We start from the raw sequence: 17,813 nt of genomic DNA, 5'->3' as shown, positions 1-17,813 counted from the left end.
ATTATATATTCATTATTAGATCATATAATTAATGAGAGTCTACTCAGCTTTGTTTCATTTCATTAATTGTAAGGGTGTGTTTTTATTTTTTAAAAATGTTTTTCTTCCAGTTTTATTGAGATATAGTTGACATACAGCACTGTATAAGTTTAAGGGGTACAGGATAATGATTTGACTTACCTACATCATGAAATGATTGTTTTTTTTTTTTTTTTTAAATTAATTAATTAATTTATTTTTGGCTGTGTTGGGTCTTTGTTTCTGTGCGAGGGCTTTCTCTAGTTGTGGCAAGCGGGGGCCACTCTTCATCACGGTGCGCAGGCCTCTCACTATCGCGGCCTCTTTTGTTGCAGAGCACAGGCTCCAGACGCGCAGGCTCAGTAATTGCGGCTCACGGGCCCGGTTGCTCCGCGGCATGTGGTATCTTCCCAGACCAGGGCTCGAACCCGTGTCGCCTGCATTGGCAGACAGATTCTCAACCACTGCGCCACCAGGGAAGCCCAATGATTGTGTTTTTAAATCAGTGTGTATAGTTTTGTTTTTTCATTTTTGTTAGCTAAGATGCTATTATAAAAATAAAATTCTCTAAAATATTTCTGAAATGTTTGACTATTTTTAATTAAAATCGTTACTTTTTCAATTAGAGAGGTTCTGGTTATTAATGCTTGTAAACATGAATTACCCTTTTAATTGGTCTGTTTTCCACATTCCTTCCCCTTGGAGCCCAAAGCACATTAATCCTGAAATAACATTTCGGTTGCAAGGAAGACAGTCTTCCTCTCATTTAGGTGAAGGCTATGCTGATAATGGAGACTGCACAGGCTCTTTGGAGACCCCATTGCCTTCTCCCTTCCTTCCGGGGCACCGTGTTGCTCATGTCTGGCCTTGTGGCTACCTATAAGGTGCCAACAGTGTCTTAGAAGGAAAGATTCCCCCAAATAAAAGTTCTTTGTTATCTGTGGGTCTCTTCATGTCGCTGTACAAAGTGAAGCTGAGCCTGTTGGGAACAAAAGCCAAGGCCCCTAGAGAACTAGACCCCTGGTAGAGAAAGCAAAGGGCTGTAACAAGGCTAGGGCTGTGCAGCATTTTCACCTAGTAAATGATCTCTTCTTAAATTTGATGCTCAAACACAGACTGTACAATTGGCCTTCGGTATCCTCAGATCAACCAGCCAGGGATCGATCTGCTGATCAGGAGGGCTGACTATATTGTGCCATTTTATAGAAGGGACTTGAGCATCCTCAGAATCTGGTATCCATAGGGGCCGTGGAAGCAATCCTGCACGGATACAGAGGGACGACTGTATTGTGGTTTTCTAGATAGCCTCTGACCCAGCACATGCTCTTCTTCAGTGCCTTCCCTGCTCCTGTCCCCTTTTCCACCTGGCTAACTAACACCTGCTCTCTTTGAAGTCTAAGTCCAGGCCTCGGGCAGGCAGCTGTCCCAGCCCCCTTCACGAATAATGCCTCCTGTGCAACATCTGTAAGGGCACGTTTCAATCAGGATGGACTTCTCTGCCAACTTCTCACCCTCCCACACTCGACTGTGAGCAACTCAGGATCTGGGACTGTCATTTGTCTCTATCTTTAGGTTGCACAGTGCCCGCATAATAGTAATACTCCTAGATAACTGCTACAGGAGTCTTCTTTACTTGTAATAAAGCAAAGAAATAAATAGTCTGTGTTGGCTTAAACGGAGACCATGTGTCATGTCAGCATGTTGTTGTAATTTTATTTTAACTTTTCTAGGAGGCAACCAAGTCTTGTGTCTCTGTCCAACTCTCTAATTAAAGGTTCTGGCGGGAGTAGGGGCTAATGATTTGATGTTGACTCAACTTTGAGCATGATAGCGGTAGTGGTTGGCCAGATAGTAATTTGTAAACTGGACAGCCATTTGAGATGCCATAACAGGAAGCTGACTGGAGTCAATGGATATTCTTCCAAAAGAAGTACAGGTTTAGTCATTGTTCACTTACATTTTTATTCAAGGTTGCATTGTAATGATGACTGGAATTTTTGCCTCATTCTAGTGAATTCATTTCTCCTGCCTTTCAAATATCTGACTATGGCCCTTTCTCAGGTAATGTCAGGGTAAATATAGTATTACCACAGCTATAATTACTTTTTCCTGTAATTATTTATGTATTGTCTGTTTTCCCCATTATTTTTACATTCCACGTGGCTGGTGTCTGTTAGGTTCCCTCAAGCACCTAACAGTGCTTTGTGCATAGTAGGTATTCAAGACATTTTTGGTGAATGCAGTATGAGCCTTAGTGATGTATGTCACTGAAGGGTCACTGAATTTTTAAAGAGGCTTCACGTTGTGTTTGTGCAGTTTTTCACAGCCTCGAATTAGAAGTCTTATTGATTTCACATCACTTTAAATGTTGTGTAGTGTCAGATTTCACAGTTCTCTGCTATTGTGGAGAGACGGAGGCCAAAAATACTGTGTTGAAATACAGATAAAAAAAGGGAAAAAAATGGCCTATGTTTGACACGGTAGAGAACTGGCCTCAAAATGGGGTGGTATTTTCAAAGAGTAGCTTGTGTTTTATAACTTCTGTGCCTACTCCAAAAGTTGTGTTAACCTACCATAAACTAACCAGTCCATAGTGCCTGGGCATATTCATTTTGGGCCAAACTGCTCTGTCTATGAAATTGTACTGATGTAGTTTTGGGCCACTTGTTTTCAACTAAGTCTTACGAATGGGTAGAGGAGACATTTATAATATGTGCCGAAGCAGCTGGGTGATATTACATTACTATCCTAGGAATACTGAGGAGTGGTTATTTTTAGCTTTCACCTGAGCAAACATGACTCAGTTTGTTGACCTGAATCCATCTAGTTCCTTCTTAAGTACACAAACTATTAATCCCTAGAACCACGCTGGTGACTGAGGCCTTCCTTATGTATAACTGTTGGTTAGTTGACTGTGGCTTGTTCAAAGGTTACAGATAATTTCAGCTTCTCCCATTTCATTCTTTTCTCTTACAATAAAATCCCTCACACTTTTTGAAAATTTAAAGACAGAAATCAAAGTTCTTTTGATTTTAGACACTGCTTTGTGATCTACGTAGTCACATTGTTGGCTATAGCTGATGAAAACACCTTCTATAGTAGGCAATCAGCTAAGAGTTATAGACTTTGTTTTTGGCTTACTTTGATATGCTTTCTACATAAGAAACACCTGGAAATTCACTTTTAGCTGGAGTAGGAAGTTGTCTTGAACTGTAAACATATTCAGGGAACATTAACTGTCCATGTTTGAATATCAGAATGTCTGTTTACTTTCTCAAATGATACAAGGGTTTCGCCTTTTGAGCACTATTAGAAATGGAAAATGTTGAATTATCTTCAGGTTTTTAAAGTTATACAAAAGGTTTTTTAGACTAGATTTATTCAAGTGAAGAAAAATACTTGTGATTCTTATAGTATAGCTTGAGATGCACTTGTGGCTTCCCACGTTCATTGCCATGATATTTATGAAAATATTAGTATTCCTGGGATTTTTTTCTTTATGTAAGAAACACTAGACTAATGAAAGAATGAAAATAATTCAGGCTGCTACAAAGGCAGGCGTTCACCGTGTCCATTAAAAATGCAGCCTTTGTGCCTGTAAAGTGTTCAGCTTCTCTGTTATTAAGTTTGGAATGTGGTTTTGGAGGTTAACTAGGAACTCAGATAGTTATTTTTCATTTTGGTCTAAGGAGGGAGAGACTTGTTTTTCAAAAGGAAAAAATAAAGAAATGAAAAAAGGTTAGGTTCATTTTGGAAGAATAGAAGTTTTAAAATGTAGTAACTATTTTCTGCAGCAAATAGTCAGTTTGAGTATGTTAGCCAAAAATAGAATTCATGACTTTTGTCTCCCTGTTTATTCTCCAACCACATTAAAAGAAGTTTAGTTAAATGTGCCATTTGGTCTTTGTAATGTTGGTGGGCTATTTAGCAGAGTCAGGATAACTAAAGTTTGATTGGTTCATATTTCTAATAATAAGTGAGATGTCTGATTTTAGATGGATTAGGTGTAAAATGTATTCATGATACAGTTTTGAGTTTTAAAGAAAAACTTCCCTGGCATGGATTAGTGGTGGCTCTGTGTTGTGGTATTGAGGATACTGCATTGAAGAACTTTCAGCTAGAGTTTAGCAGTGCTGTGTTCTCTGGTAAGTTTTAGTAGGCACCGTCCCAACTTTCTGGGAACATAACATTTTACTACTCAAAATTTACTGTTAGGATTGATATTTAGGGATAGAAAAATGTGTATTTGAGCACTAGAAGTAGGGCAAAGTATTAATAATACACACTCTTATATCATAAGTGACTTTTCCTCTTGCTTTACATATTCCTCTAGCTGCTCTTTGATCTCTGTCAAGTAAGAGATGATTTCTGTTCATAAAGGGTCTGAAAGCACTGTATGTCAAGTATCATATGTACAAAATTAAACATATTTAAACTGTGCACATAAACCAGATTTATGTTTTCCTTCCACTACTTTCAGAGAAAAGTTTTATAAATAGATTGAAGAATATATTGTAGAAGAAGGATCTACATGAAGAAAACTATGAAAATTTTCAAAGAGATATTAAAATGGACTGCAGTTAATAGAGAAGTGATCACTGTTCTTGGGTGGGAAAACTAAATGTCAGGAAAGGATGCCGACTCTGTCCACATTCATTTATAGATGTAATGTAATTTCAGTCAGATCCCAGCAAAAAATATAAACATGAAATGGCATGGGGGAGGGGTTTTACTCTATCAGATATTGATATAAACCATCAGTTTATATGACTTAAAACCATGTTGTGTTGGGCCATGAATTTACAGTCCAATACATGGAAATAGACTAGATTGTCCAGAAATACCTATTTGTATACATAAGATAAAGGTGATGTCATAAAGCAACAAAAAAGGAGAGTTTGTTCAGTAAAGAATAATTTAAATATTTAGAAAAATGAAACTAGATTCTCACCTCATCCCTTATAACAAAATAAATTCCAGGTGGATCAACTATTTAAATATTTAAAAAATGAAATTGTTAAAGATGACTAGAAGGTAAAAGTTTATTGAATTTGGAGATTAGAAAGTCTTTCTATACACAGAAGAATGGGAAAAACATACAAGTGTGATTGTATATGAAATCTGGGATTTCTCTGTATTAAAATATGCCGTAAACAAATTGAGACAGCAGAGGGAAAAGTTGAGGTAAATCACTAACAAAACATATTAGGCAAAGAATTATTCTTATTTATAGACAACCTTTACAAAACAAGGGGTGGGGGGTTATAGGTAAATTAAAAGGGTGTATCGTGTGATTACTTTGCAACCACTAGTTGAAAAATTTTAATTATACAGAAAATATTTGTAATATGATAGCTAAAATTAATTTTATATTTTTTCATGTACTTTCAAGCACTGTTCTGAATACTTTTCATATGTTAATTTGTTTAATGTATACGACTCAGAGAGTGTGACAAGATCTGAGACATCGAGGAAGTGATTCCAAGGGAAATCGAAGCCAGTGACATTGTGTCTTCTGTCCACAATCCCCTCCCCTCCATGGAGATGAGTCCTTGGTTCCAGTTCATGCTGTTTATCCTGCAGCTGGATACGGCATTCAAGCTATTATTGTTGCCATTTAAGAGATAACAACACTAATACACAGACAGGTTTAGAAATTCACCCCAAACTTTGCTAGCTTGGATTCATGGTGACACAACCAGAAATGAGAGAGCCAGGCAAGTTGGCTTCACAGCTTGTTTTATTTACCACTGTTCTACTCTACTTTGCTAAGTGATTAAAAAGAAGCTACAAATAGGTATGACCCTATTTTGTAACAATATGTGTTAATATTAGTATGTATTTTAAAGTTATACAAATTAATTCCTCTATAAATTTGTATCTAGTTACACACTCATAGAAAAGACAGATAATACTTTGATATTTTTCCAACGGTGGTTACTTCTCTTTAGTGGGATTTTGGGTAAATGTTGTTTTGAACTTCAACATTTCTGTATTTTGCAAATTTTCTGTTATAATTATGTGCCCATTTTATAATCACAAAATTGTGTTGTTAATGTTATATATTTCAAATTTGATGATCCCTCTTGAAATGCATGTATCGTATTTTAGTATACCCTTGAAGTGTCAGTCAGTGTTTGGGTTCCATCCTCTGATAGGTACATTAAATGGGGGCCCAAAGTCAGAAAAATTCTTTCTCTCAATCAAAAGCAGTGTTGTAGAATTTCAGAGTTAAGAAGAATCTTAGAAACCAGCCGTCTTGGTTGAATTTTAGAAGCCAACCATCTTATTTCTCAGATGAGGATCCTGAAGCTACTATAGATTTAACCAATTTACCCAAAATTATCTGAGAGTAAGTCATTCAACCAGGCTTCAGACCCAGGTCTTCTGACTTCAGACACTGTGTTCTGTGAAGCCCCAGAGGTCTCCAAGCCCTCAGGCAGGTGGAAAGTGAAGTACAGTTGATTTTTGTGACATTTGTTTGGAATGAGGAGGTAACTGAACAAAACTGAAGAGAACAAATGTATTCTTTCAATGAATAACAGTCACTGAAAACAGTGGGAAGGCTCTTGGGGATGCTTTTTGATGCCTCTGGAGGTCACTGAAGGATCCTCACCTGGATCTGGGAGATCTCTTGGTATTAATGACCTCAAGTTATGGAAGGTGGTGTGAAAAATGGAGGGAGGACAGTAGTGGAAAGAATATTAGACAGAAATAGGCACTTGCGTGGATGATTCTTCTAAAACAGGAAAATATTCTCTTTTCAGCTCCAGGACCCACAACGGCAGTGTCCTACATGTCAGTGAAATGCGTGGATGTCCGTAAAAACCATCACAAGACAAAATGGTTAATGCCTTGGGGACCCAACCAGTGTGACAAGATCCGAGACATTGAGGAAGCGATTCCAAGGGAAATCGAAGCCAATGACATTGTGTTTTCTGTTCACATTCCCCTCCCCTCCATGGAGATGAGTCCTTGGTTCCAGTTCATGCTGTTTATCCTGCAGCTGGACATTGCATTCAAGCTGAACAACCAAATCAGTAAGTGCTTTCTCCCCATCCCTCTCCTATCCTGGAGAATTTCTCTCTTCAGGCTTTTCAGAGCCAGTTATAATAACAGTAAAATAATAGTATTACTAGTGACAATTATCGACTGCTTTCTACTTACTAGACACTTTTCTGAGTACTCTACCTGAATTAACCCATTTAATTCCTAGAGGTAAGTCTTATTTCATTTTACACATAGAAAACTCAGGCATCAGTGAGACTGCCCAAAGTCAGAAGGCTAGAGAGTGGAGGAGCTGGAATTCAAAGTCAGGCAGCCAGAGCCCTGCCCTAACCAAGTTTCATCACCTCTCTAGTGCCGAGAGGGAGCTCATCCTAGTGGACTGATTTGAGGGTTTCTGAAAGGTCCCATCTTTCCAAATGTCTTGTCTGGCTGGGCTTTGAGTGAAGCCATTGCCTTAGAAAAATATACCTGTCAAAATGGGAACACCAACCCACGAGCACCCATTTTCCCACAAACCGGGTTATTTTTCTAGCTTACTCAATTGTGATTCAAGACTCCGAGGGCATGAGGCATATAAACATTTTGTGAGGAGGAGATTATTGGGTGATTTTGGAGAGGAAGATCCACTTGTGGCATCTGAGGACAGTATAGGGAATCTGAAAATTGAGAGGGAAGAGAACATTTTTTACTGAAGCAGGATCGGGGTGAGAGTGAAAGAGAAAAAGGTGTCTTGAAGACAGCTCTGCCTAGGGCCTGTCCATGGATTAAAGCACTTTTTCTAATTCTAATTTTCCTGTATCAACAATTATCTTGATACACAATCATATTGATTTTACTCTGTTTAGGAGTTGGAGCAGTATATATGCCTGATTGACATTTTATCTGGAACAGATTATGCTGAGATAATTTTTCAGAATGTAGAGTTTCCACCCTACCCCTAATTCCTTCAGTCTCTTACCCATTATTTCAAACTGTTTTTGAGTACCCACTACGGCCACATACCAAATTGATGGCTGGACATGTGGTTGCATGTGAAGACACTGTCCTTCAAGGGGCTTATAGTTAAGTGGAAATGAAAGGCAAATAACCAGTCATTACAGTATAGTGTGCTAGGTGCTGTGACCAAGGTATACCCAGGAGCTGTGGGAACATAAAGAAAAGGCTTCAGAGCAGAGAAAGGGAAGGCTGCCTTGGTGCGCACACACACACGTGTGTGTGTGTGTGTGTGTGTGTAGAGGTGAGCAGACACATCTTTGAGGCGAGTGTTAAATAGTGAAAACCCTGACAAGGAGTTGGGATGAGGGTGGGTGCAAGTGGAAGAGCACTTTAGATAGAAGTAATGGCTGATGGGCACATCTGGACCTTCATAACAGCATTCAAGTGGTACTTCCCACATCCCTATTCTCTTGCCTGTTGACTTGCTTACTCATTCATTGCTTGCGTTAACATATTTGTTCATTCAAGCTTTATTAAGTCTCAACCATGTGTTAAGCAGTAGGTACTGAAGATACAAGATTGATCAAAGCACTAGGGAAGAAGTGGTTGGGAGAAAGATACTTAAACATACCATAAGGAAAGATAAGTGCTATAAAGAGAGGAATATGCCATATAATGTGTGAGATTCGGGAAGGAAACTTTGCTATGAGGTTAAAAACTGAGACTAAAACTAATGTATATATCTTGAGGTTTGGATTTTCATATTCCTAATTCTAAGAATGTATTCAAGAAAAGGAGAATTACAACAGTTAGAGGAGCCATGGTAGGCTGACATGGGTAGATTAACTGGCTTATTTATGTTTTGGTTTGAAGGTCAAGGACAGAGTACTCTGTTATCTGGTTGCTTGTTGTATATTTCAGGAATAATGTTCCCAGACTCCTAGCTCCAAGTATAAAGGAAATGATTTACCCTGTAATAGAAATTAAATAATTGTTCTGTATTGACTGTATTAGTGCTGGGTATAACAAATTATCCTGAAATTTAGCAGCATAAATCAATAAGCATGTATTATCTCCCTATTTCTCTGGGTCAGGGATCTGGGTACAGCTTAACTTGGGAATCTCTGGCTGAGCTTCTCTTTTGAGGTTGCAGTCAAGCTGTTGGTCTGGTCTGCAGTCTCATGAGAAGGCTTGAAGGCTCGACTGGGGGAGATCTGCTTCATGTGGTCACTCGTGTGGTCGTTGGTAGGCCTTGTTCCATCACCACATGGGCCTTGCCATGGAGCTGTCTTACAATAGGTCCCCCCCACCCCCCAGTAAGGGCTAGTGATGAGAGAGAGGCAGAGAGAGAGAGAGAGAGAGAGAAAGAGATGAGAGAGAGAGAGAGAAAACTCAGGTGCCTAAGACAGAAGCCACTCAGTCTTAGAAGTGACATCTCATCTCTTCTACTGTATTCTACTGGTTAGAAGTGAACGAGTAAGTCCAGCCCACACTTGAGGGAGATTATATAGGGCATGAATATCGGGAAATGGAGATCATTGAGGACCAATGAGTTGATCAATCAAGCCTATATGATGAAGCCTCCATAAAAACCCAGAAGGAGAGCTTCCAGGTTGGGGAATCAGAATGCTTCCACATGGCACCATACTGGACCCCAAACTCCATGAGGACAGAAGCTCCTTTGTTAGGGATCTTGCCCTATGTATCTGGACGTTGATTTGTATCTACTTTAATATCTTTTGTAATAAACCTATAATCTAGTGAATAAATGGGTTTCTGAGTTCTGTGAGCAGCTCTAGCAAATTAATCAAACCTGAGAAGGGGGTCGTGGGAACCTCTGATTCGTAGCTACTAGGTTAGAAGTACAGGTAACAACCTGGACTTGGCGGCTGGCATCTGAAGTCTAAGGAGGGGATCGTGGTATCCTCCAATCTGTAGCCAGTAGGTCAGAAGTGCAGGTAACAACCTGGGCTTGTGATTAGCATCTGAAGAGAGGGGCAGTTTTGTGCGACTGAGCCCTTAACCTGTGGGATCTGATGATATCTCTGGGTAGATAGTGTCAGAATTAAGTTGAATTGTAGGACACCCTGCTGGCGTCAGAATTGTTGGATGTGTGGGAAATTTCACGCCCCATCCTTATTGGTGGTCAGAACCTATTACATATCTTAATAACTTCACAGATGAATTGCTTCCCATCAAATATTAATTCTAAATATCAAAAATGCCTATGTTGGTAAGGCTTTAACTAAAACATTGCTATATGTAAATGAAATGTGAATGCATCTTATGGTTTTTTTTCCCAAGTACATCTTCAGGTTCCAAAATATATTTTATCTTCATCTAGAAAAAGAGTGGACTAAAGATTCTTTATCTTAGAAACATACTTTAATTTCTTATAACGTGAGGGTCTGCACTTAATAGAGGCACACTAAAAAATTTTTTCCCAGCGGGGGCTACTCTTCGTTGCGGTGCACTGGCTTCTCATTGCGGTGGCTTCTCTTGTTGTGGAGCAGGGGCTCTAGGTGTGCGGGCTTCAGTAGTTGCGACATGTGGGCTCAGTACTTGTGGCACACAGGCTTAGTTGCTCCGTGGCATGTGGGATCTTCCTGGACCAGGGATCGAACCCGTGTCCCCTGCATTGGTAGGCAGATTCTTAACCACTGCGCCACCAGGGAAGCCCCCCACACTAAAAATTTAACAAGATGAACAGCTAACAGTTCCTTCAATAAATGTATAAAATAACTGAAACCATAGAGTCATCAAGAAAACCAGATCAAAAAATGCTTATTTTGAGCAGTAGCTCTGGGTGGGGGCTGTTGACTTTAATATGAAAATGTTACATTTTGGGTTTATGAGAATATTTTTTCCTTAAATGTATTCTCCTTTTGCTTATGGGCACTAAGGAGGGCATTGATTAAAGAGGAATGGTATGTCTTTGTTGATTGATACAGAGACATACACACATACATATATTTTAATTATAATAATATTTATAAGACATGGCAGGTCTGGGTTTTCCCCTGATCCTTATATTAAAGAGTATGTGCAACTGCCAGTTCACTTTTTATATTTTATCATTGTTTGGATGCCTTTCTGACAGCAAGAGATGGGGCAGAAGAAAAAAGATAAGTGTGGTGAACAAGATCCTGTTATATGTGGATGGCTTTCTGTTTATCAGAGATTCAGCTCTAGCAATATTACCTCAAATGGAAGGAAAAGTCAGGACCAATCCTGTTTTTTCTTTAAACTTTCCTAGACAGTCTGTGAAATGAGTTTCAGATTTCAAGTAATAAGAGATTTCACATTTGGACTATGAAATTAAAGTTAGGATTATATATATATGTGTATATATATATATGTATTCAGAGTTTTCATGTATCTTTGAAGGGTCTTTGAGCAGATAAAATAATCTAAGGACTATATATTTTAAAGGACAGTCATTTGGTGCTAAATTTTATTCCATTTTTAAATTTATTTATTTATTTTAAAAACTTATTTATTTTGGGTGAGTTGGGTCTTCGTTGCTTCGCGCGGGCTTTCTCTAGTTGCGGCAAGCGGGGGCTACTCTTCATTGCGGTGTGCAGGCTTCTCGTTGCGGTGTCTTCTCTTGTTGTAGAGCACCAGCTGTAGGCGTGTGGGCTCAGTAGTTGTGGCATGTGGGCTCAGTAGTTGTGGCTCACCGGCTCTAGTGCGCAGGCTCAGTAGATGTGGCGCACGGGGCTTAGTTGCTCCGCGGCATGTGGGATCTTCCCGGACCAGGGCTCGAACCCGTGTCCCCTGCATTGGCAGGCGGATTCTTAACCACTGCGCCACCAGGGAAGCCCTGTTTATTCCTTTTAAACTTTCAATTTAAGGTGATACAGATTTTGGCTAGGATTTGAGATCTTGACAATCCGTCAGAAACTGAATAAGCATTGACATTCACTTTAAAAACTGGTCATTGTTTCATCAACTTCAAGATTTCATCAGACTGATGTTTTTCGGAGGGAAATGATGATATTATAGGGTAATTTATAGTAATAAAAGTGTTTAGAGAATGTGTATATTTTATTTGATTGTTGAGAAAGATGATATTCCATGTTTATTATTCAATAAAAGTAATCCATACTTGAAAAAGCAATTCTGAACAGAATCCCTACTCTCATTTTTTAAACATAAACATTTAAAAAACCTACAGTTGTCATTCAATAATAAGTATGAAAAGTAGTAGCCAGTTCAACTTGTAAATGGTGATAGTTTTAAAACTATAGTCTGCAGGATCTGGGAAGGGAAAGCCAGTTGAATAGAATCTAGTTCTAGATGCTTAGAAAGTGGACTTTTCAGTAAATGCCAATTACAGGTGGCCCTCCGTATCTCATCCTTGGATACCGAGGGCCTACTGTACTATGGTACTTTGTATAGGTGACTTGAGCATCCATAGATTTTGGTATTTGCTGAGGGTTGGGGGTGGAGGGTGGTCCTGGAAACAATCCCCTTGGATAACGAGGGATGACTGTACAAATTCTGAGAAGACCTGTCTGTTGAAATCTATGTTTGGGTCACCGCTGACTTTTACCTAAACATTTCAGAGGCATTGAATTAACGTGTTTGTCAGGGCACAAACGTGGTGCTTCTATAGAATTGAAAGAGAGAACTTCAGTTTTTGCTCTGGAGAGTTAGAAAATGGAGGGAGTGTGAGTGGACTAAAAAGTGTCAGAAAAAAGTCAACCTAAACAGCTGGTGTCTGGATGGTTGATCATTGAGAAAAATGAATGCTTATCTATGTGATGGGCTTAGATTGTTCTGTAACAGCAAATTCTGTTATTTGAAAATATCCTCTAGAGTGGGTGTATGTCATTCTTTTTAAAGTGTTTTATCAGTCACTTAATTTATGTATGTATTTGTGAAATACAGGTTTGGGTTGGCTAAAATGGTACCCACTTGTAATGGAATGTCGCTCTACTGATTACAACTGCAAGTCACATACTTAGGATAACCTCAGACTCTCCATGGGGCTTCTTTTGAGGAACTTGGGTGGAGAGATCAAAGAAGGAGGGTTTTTTTGACATGTCTCTACCCAGCTTTCAAATCTACTGTTGAAATAGAAGCACTGAAATTCTTTGGCAGAAAGCCTCAAGATGGATTGATCTGTCTTGAGTAGTAAATCTAGGATTTCAGGGGTCTAAAAATCCCTTAGGCTGAAGAAATACTGATAAATGGTGTGGGATGGGGAAAGCCAGAGCGTTTATTCTGTTCTTAGGTAATGAAGTCATTATGTTTTGCCTCGAACCCCGTGCTGTACGCTATAATTGAGTATTGTCTTACTTGCTTGTTTCATTCTTGCAAATGACTACATGTAACGATGGAATTATTTATATAACAAGTGATTTTTCTTTTCTCGAACTGAAAACATTTCTGTAAAACATTTCTAGTAAAAGAAAAAAGTAGAATGATATTATTGCCCAGTCATTTTTCAAGTTAGATGGCTGAGTGTCCTGGGAGGAAATTGCCTAACTTTTTATGAAATGATTGTGTGCTTCCATTTGTGTATCTATTATAGAATGTTAGTTAGACACCACATGAAGACAGTTAGAATAAAGGAACAATCTACTGACTGTAAAAAGTAAACTGTCATGTTATCTAAAATGATTAGGGGCGAATTTATAGAAGGAAGAAAGATGGAATCCTTTTGTGATCTTATTGTTGACCATCAGCAAGAGTCATGGTTCTTAATTCTATTATATTTTGAGATGCTTCTTGGGAAGAGTCCACAAAGAGAGCTTAATGGGGCAGAGGATTCTGTACACCATAAAACTACAACTACTGTGATGGAACAGACCATTGGTAATATGGTATTCACATAACTGGAATTCCATGCTTCATCAGATAATCCTCTTTAACAAACTATATTGAAGTAAGTCACTGAGAAGAAATCTAATTCTACCCTCCCACTCCCATTCCCCCACCTCCCCTAAAAGAGACCTTCTTTGATTCATGACCATGTTACAGTCTCTATTTATAAGAAACATTTCTGATTGGACAGTTGTTATTACAGGCTGGTGACACCAAGATTTTTTAAGTTACCTTTTAAATTTCTTTACCTGCCCCAGAGTCAAAGTGAGCAGAAGTAAAAACCTCAAAATTTTCCTCTCCTCTCTCCCCTCCCCCTTAAAAAAAGATAAGCTGAAAAAGCTCAAAACACACCAGAAAGCTGTGGCAGACCTAAATGGAGTGGGGTTTGAGGTGGTGGGTAAAGGTAAAGAGGTTGTCACTATTCGAGATGGATTTACACGGCCAGTCCTTTTTCTTATGGAGTCGTGTTTGCCCTTCAAACCAAGGCTAGAACCTAGAACTTACAAGCATGACTCAGTCTTATCTACTGACTTGAAACAGAAAGAAACTAAAATCATGGGAGAAGACCATGTTTTGTTGATTAACCCAGGATAGTGAATGTTAAGGACATGATGTTTGTTTACTCTCATTGATGGATTATCTTTCCCTGTGCGGGAATCTTCAGGCACAACTTTGGAATTAACCATTGTGAACGTGTTTACATTGGCAGGAGCATGGGAACCTTTGGCGTTGTTTTATTTGGGTGTGATGGGTGTAAGCACGTGACTTGGACGGCATCACTATAAAGCTGTCTGGATCTCTATATCTGGCTCAGTGGTTTTGTGTTATGTATTTCCAAATGTAAAAATCCAGTTGAGAAACAGAGTTGGGCTCTTTCAAAACCTTCCCAAGATTTTTTATTAATGTTTATAGTTTGCTATATCCAGTCCCTCCCGCTTCCTTCCATTCATTGACTTACCAGTCAGTTTAACATTGGAAGCTAGATCGTTTTGGATTGGTCTTTAGTCTTAGCAAAACACTCATCTATGGTGTTGAATAATTTGCAGTAATTGTTACTAGACATCCACTGTGTGATTGCAGACTCTGAGCGCCAGAAGATTGGTGAGAGTGCTGCTGGTCTAATTATCTTCAACCAGGAGTCTATGGATAGGGTTCAAGGGCCACATGAGCCCCTGATACTGTGTGAAATTTTAGTCATATTTACTTATGTGCATTTTGGGAGTAAAAGGGTTTGTGGCTTTTGTCAGGTTTTCAAATGGGTGTTTGGCCCAAAAATGTTAAAGGACTAAGTCCTTTAGTTTACTAGATGAGGAAACCCTACAATACTTGCCCACTGTAGCACAGCTGGCTGGAGACAGAGCAGGATCTCCTGGTGTATATCAGCCATGTAGGCAGGTGGATGGTACCTAGCAACAAGTAGCTACCATATACAGGGCAGTGAGCCTTCTACCAAACAGTGGCCTCTAAGATTCATGGACAGAAGTTGTGCTGGTCTTTCTAAAATGGTGTATTCTCTATGTTGTTTTTTTTTAAATCTCCCAAGTTCAGGAAATGTAGTGCAGTCTAGAATCTAGACTAGGAGGTAGGCTGGTCCTGTTTATAGTGCCACAGCTGCAGATCACCCACGTGTCTCATTTCCTGCTCTGAGTTTAGAATATAAATGAGGAGATTCTCTTTGCATCCGTAACAAGTATATCCTGGTTACTAAAATAAAAGCCTGGTGACATCAATGAAAAATGGGAACAGCAAAGCCACCAGCAGCAGCAGATTCCTTGTTGGCGCTCCACTATATATAAGGTGTTTTTGTGCTTTTACCTCCTCTTCTAATTTGGGGTATTTTTGTCAATATTTAAATGCCAGTCAATCACCACATAGCTAATATGAGGTTATTTTATGGGGAATCATACCTTTATTTTGGGTAACCTAAGAAAATATGAAGTAAAATTATTTTCTGGATGATGCTTTTCAAAGCAAAAGAAAGTTAGGTAGGGAAAGAAAATCCTTTGTTAAGCAAAGCAGAATTCTACTTGCAAAAGTGCCAGGGATTCTACAATGGAAAAAACCACTTTCTTCAACATCTACCTACTGTCTACACACTGATGCTAGAAATGGTTCCAGTTCCTCTTTTGCTTTAGTAAGTTAGAGCTAATGGTATTAGTAGGAGAGGTAGTAGTAATTCTTTAAAAAGGAAGAAGAGGTTCTGGTTTTTTAATTGTTCTGGTTTAGGTTGTTTCCTAAAGTAATTGTCCAAAGAATCTATCTTTCCTGCCTTACTGGTTATTCATATTATGACCACAAAGGAAAGCCCAGGCCTGACCTAACAAGCAAGATTATGTATTCTCTAAAGGTAAGGGTTGGGGGAAGATTGTAAACATTTAAATTTAGTATCTTCTAAAAAGTTACTGTCAACGTAGAAAAGAGCTTTAATAGTTGAAGTTGTTCAGCAATGGAAAGGCTGTCTCTTCAAGCAGTGAGCAGCCTGTCATTGGTAGTAATCAACCAGAAGCTGGTTGAGGAGGGAATCATAATGATGACCCCAAGTGATAACTTGCATTTGGTGGTGATTTCTTTACAAAGTACTTTTGTACTAGGGGTGCAAAAAATGCTAGGGGTGTCTGTGTTGCCAGCCATTTGCTTTGTCCTCATGTCATTTTCCTGCAGAACTTGTGTCTCTCCTCTCTGAGTGTGGGCTTCCACCGTGCCTGCTGAGTGGGCACCTGGCCACATGATCAGTCCCCCAGCCACAGCTGATTGGATTAGGATGGGCCCTTGCCCCAAGGGAGAACAATCAGATTCTCTCTTATAACAAATGGGGATTCACTATTTCTAGGCCCACCTTCATTGGCATTTAAACTGAAAAGCCCTGGGGGCTACCTGGGCAGGAGGTGTTGGAGATGTTGGAGAGAAAAGTTGTTTGGCAGATTGGGAAAATCAGATGCAAAGAGAAAAGTGGAGACAAAGAACCATGGGGTATAATTATGATCAACTGCAAATGATGAATCTCTCTCTGACAGTTTTCTCTTCCTGGTTCTGGTTCCTCAAGCTTGTCAGCACTTTGTGTCCTGAGTTTCTTGAGATACTTTTGTATCCTTCCAGCTAATTTCTGCTTAAGCTAGTGTGCATAAAATCCTGTTACTTGCAAGCAAATCATCTCTGATTAAGACTTTATTTCATTTGATCATCTCAATAGTTCTTCTCCCTGATAAAATCAGAGGAAACTGAGGATGAGAGAAGCTAAATGATTTGTCCAAAGTTTCCCAGCTGAGAAATAGAGGGGTTATAAGTGAAAGCAATCTTGGAACTCTAGTGCCTTGATCCCACTGAGTCTATGGTGTGAATCCATCCATAGTGCTCTGGAGAGACTTCCTGATCTGAATGGGAAATCATACAAGATGACTCCTAAGGTTCCGTCCACTCTACATCTCTTTTGCTGAAGAGTCCATGACTCACTTAAGATTCTTTGGCTCTATAAAAATCTCATGAGTATCCCTTCAGCTTTGTGAATCAGCTACTTCAAAGACCCTGAAGTGTAACCATTTTAGAAGATGCTGCTGAGTGGGGATGGATGCCCCTTTGTTAGTGGGTGAACTTAGTGTTGAAATGAATGAGTTTTCTTGTCTTTTATTTTGTTACGTGTTACCTTGTGTTCATTTCTAGTCCTTGGGTAGGCAGACAGGGTTGGTGTACTGGAAGTGTATTTTTAGTCTGACATTAAAAAATGTATCATAGACACCAACACAGGAAACAGTTTTTAGGTGAGTCAGTATATAAATAACCTCAAAGAGTTTTCATAAAGGGATGGTAGATCTTTTAAATTTAACAGTCCAGCTTCTGAGGCCCCCTTCCCAATGTCCTGCATTCATTTATTGCTTATTTATTGGGCTTCTACTATGTGCTGGCATTTTTTACTCAGAAATTAAAGTATGAAGGTAAGTCTTTATCCTTCATAATACAGTTTCAAAAAACATCATGACCCTTCTTTGTTTACTTCTCTCTGTCCTGAAAGACTGAATTTTGAG

At 39.1% G+C, this 17,813-nt stretch overlaps 1 protein-coding gene across 2 annotated transcripts in view; it reads left to right on the top strand.

The window, feature by feature from the left end:
- Positions 1-17,813, top strand: part of WLS (Wnt ligand secretion mediator) — a 106,756-nt gene that overhangs the window by 30,474 nt on the left and 58,469 nt on the right. For both annotated transcript variants that reach the window (XM_059924346.1, XM_059924345.1), the window contains exon 2: positions 6,786-7,058. In XM_059924346.1, coding sequence (XP_059780329.1) covers positions 6,786-7,058 — 273 coding nt within the window. The remainder of the gene's footprint in view (positions 1-6,785; positions 7,059-17,813) is intronic.

This window comes from Balaenoptera ricei, chromosome 1, assembly GCF_028023285.1.
Source record: "Balaenoptera ricei isolate mBalRic1 chromosome 1, mBalRic1.hap2, whole genome shotgun sequence".
Taxonomy (NCBI): domain Eukaryota; kingdom Metazoa; phylum Chordata; class Mammalia; order Artiodactyla; family Balaenopteridae; genus Balaenoptera; species Balaenoptera ricei.
This window is presented reverse-complemented; position numbering and strand designations above follow the sequence as displayed.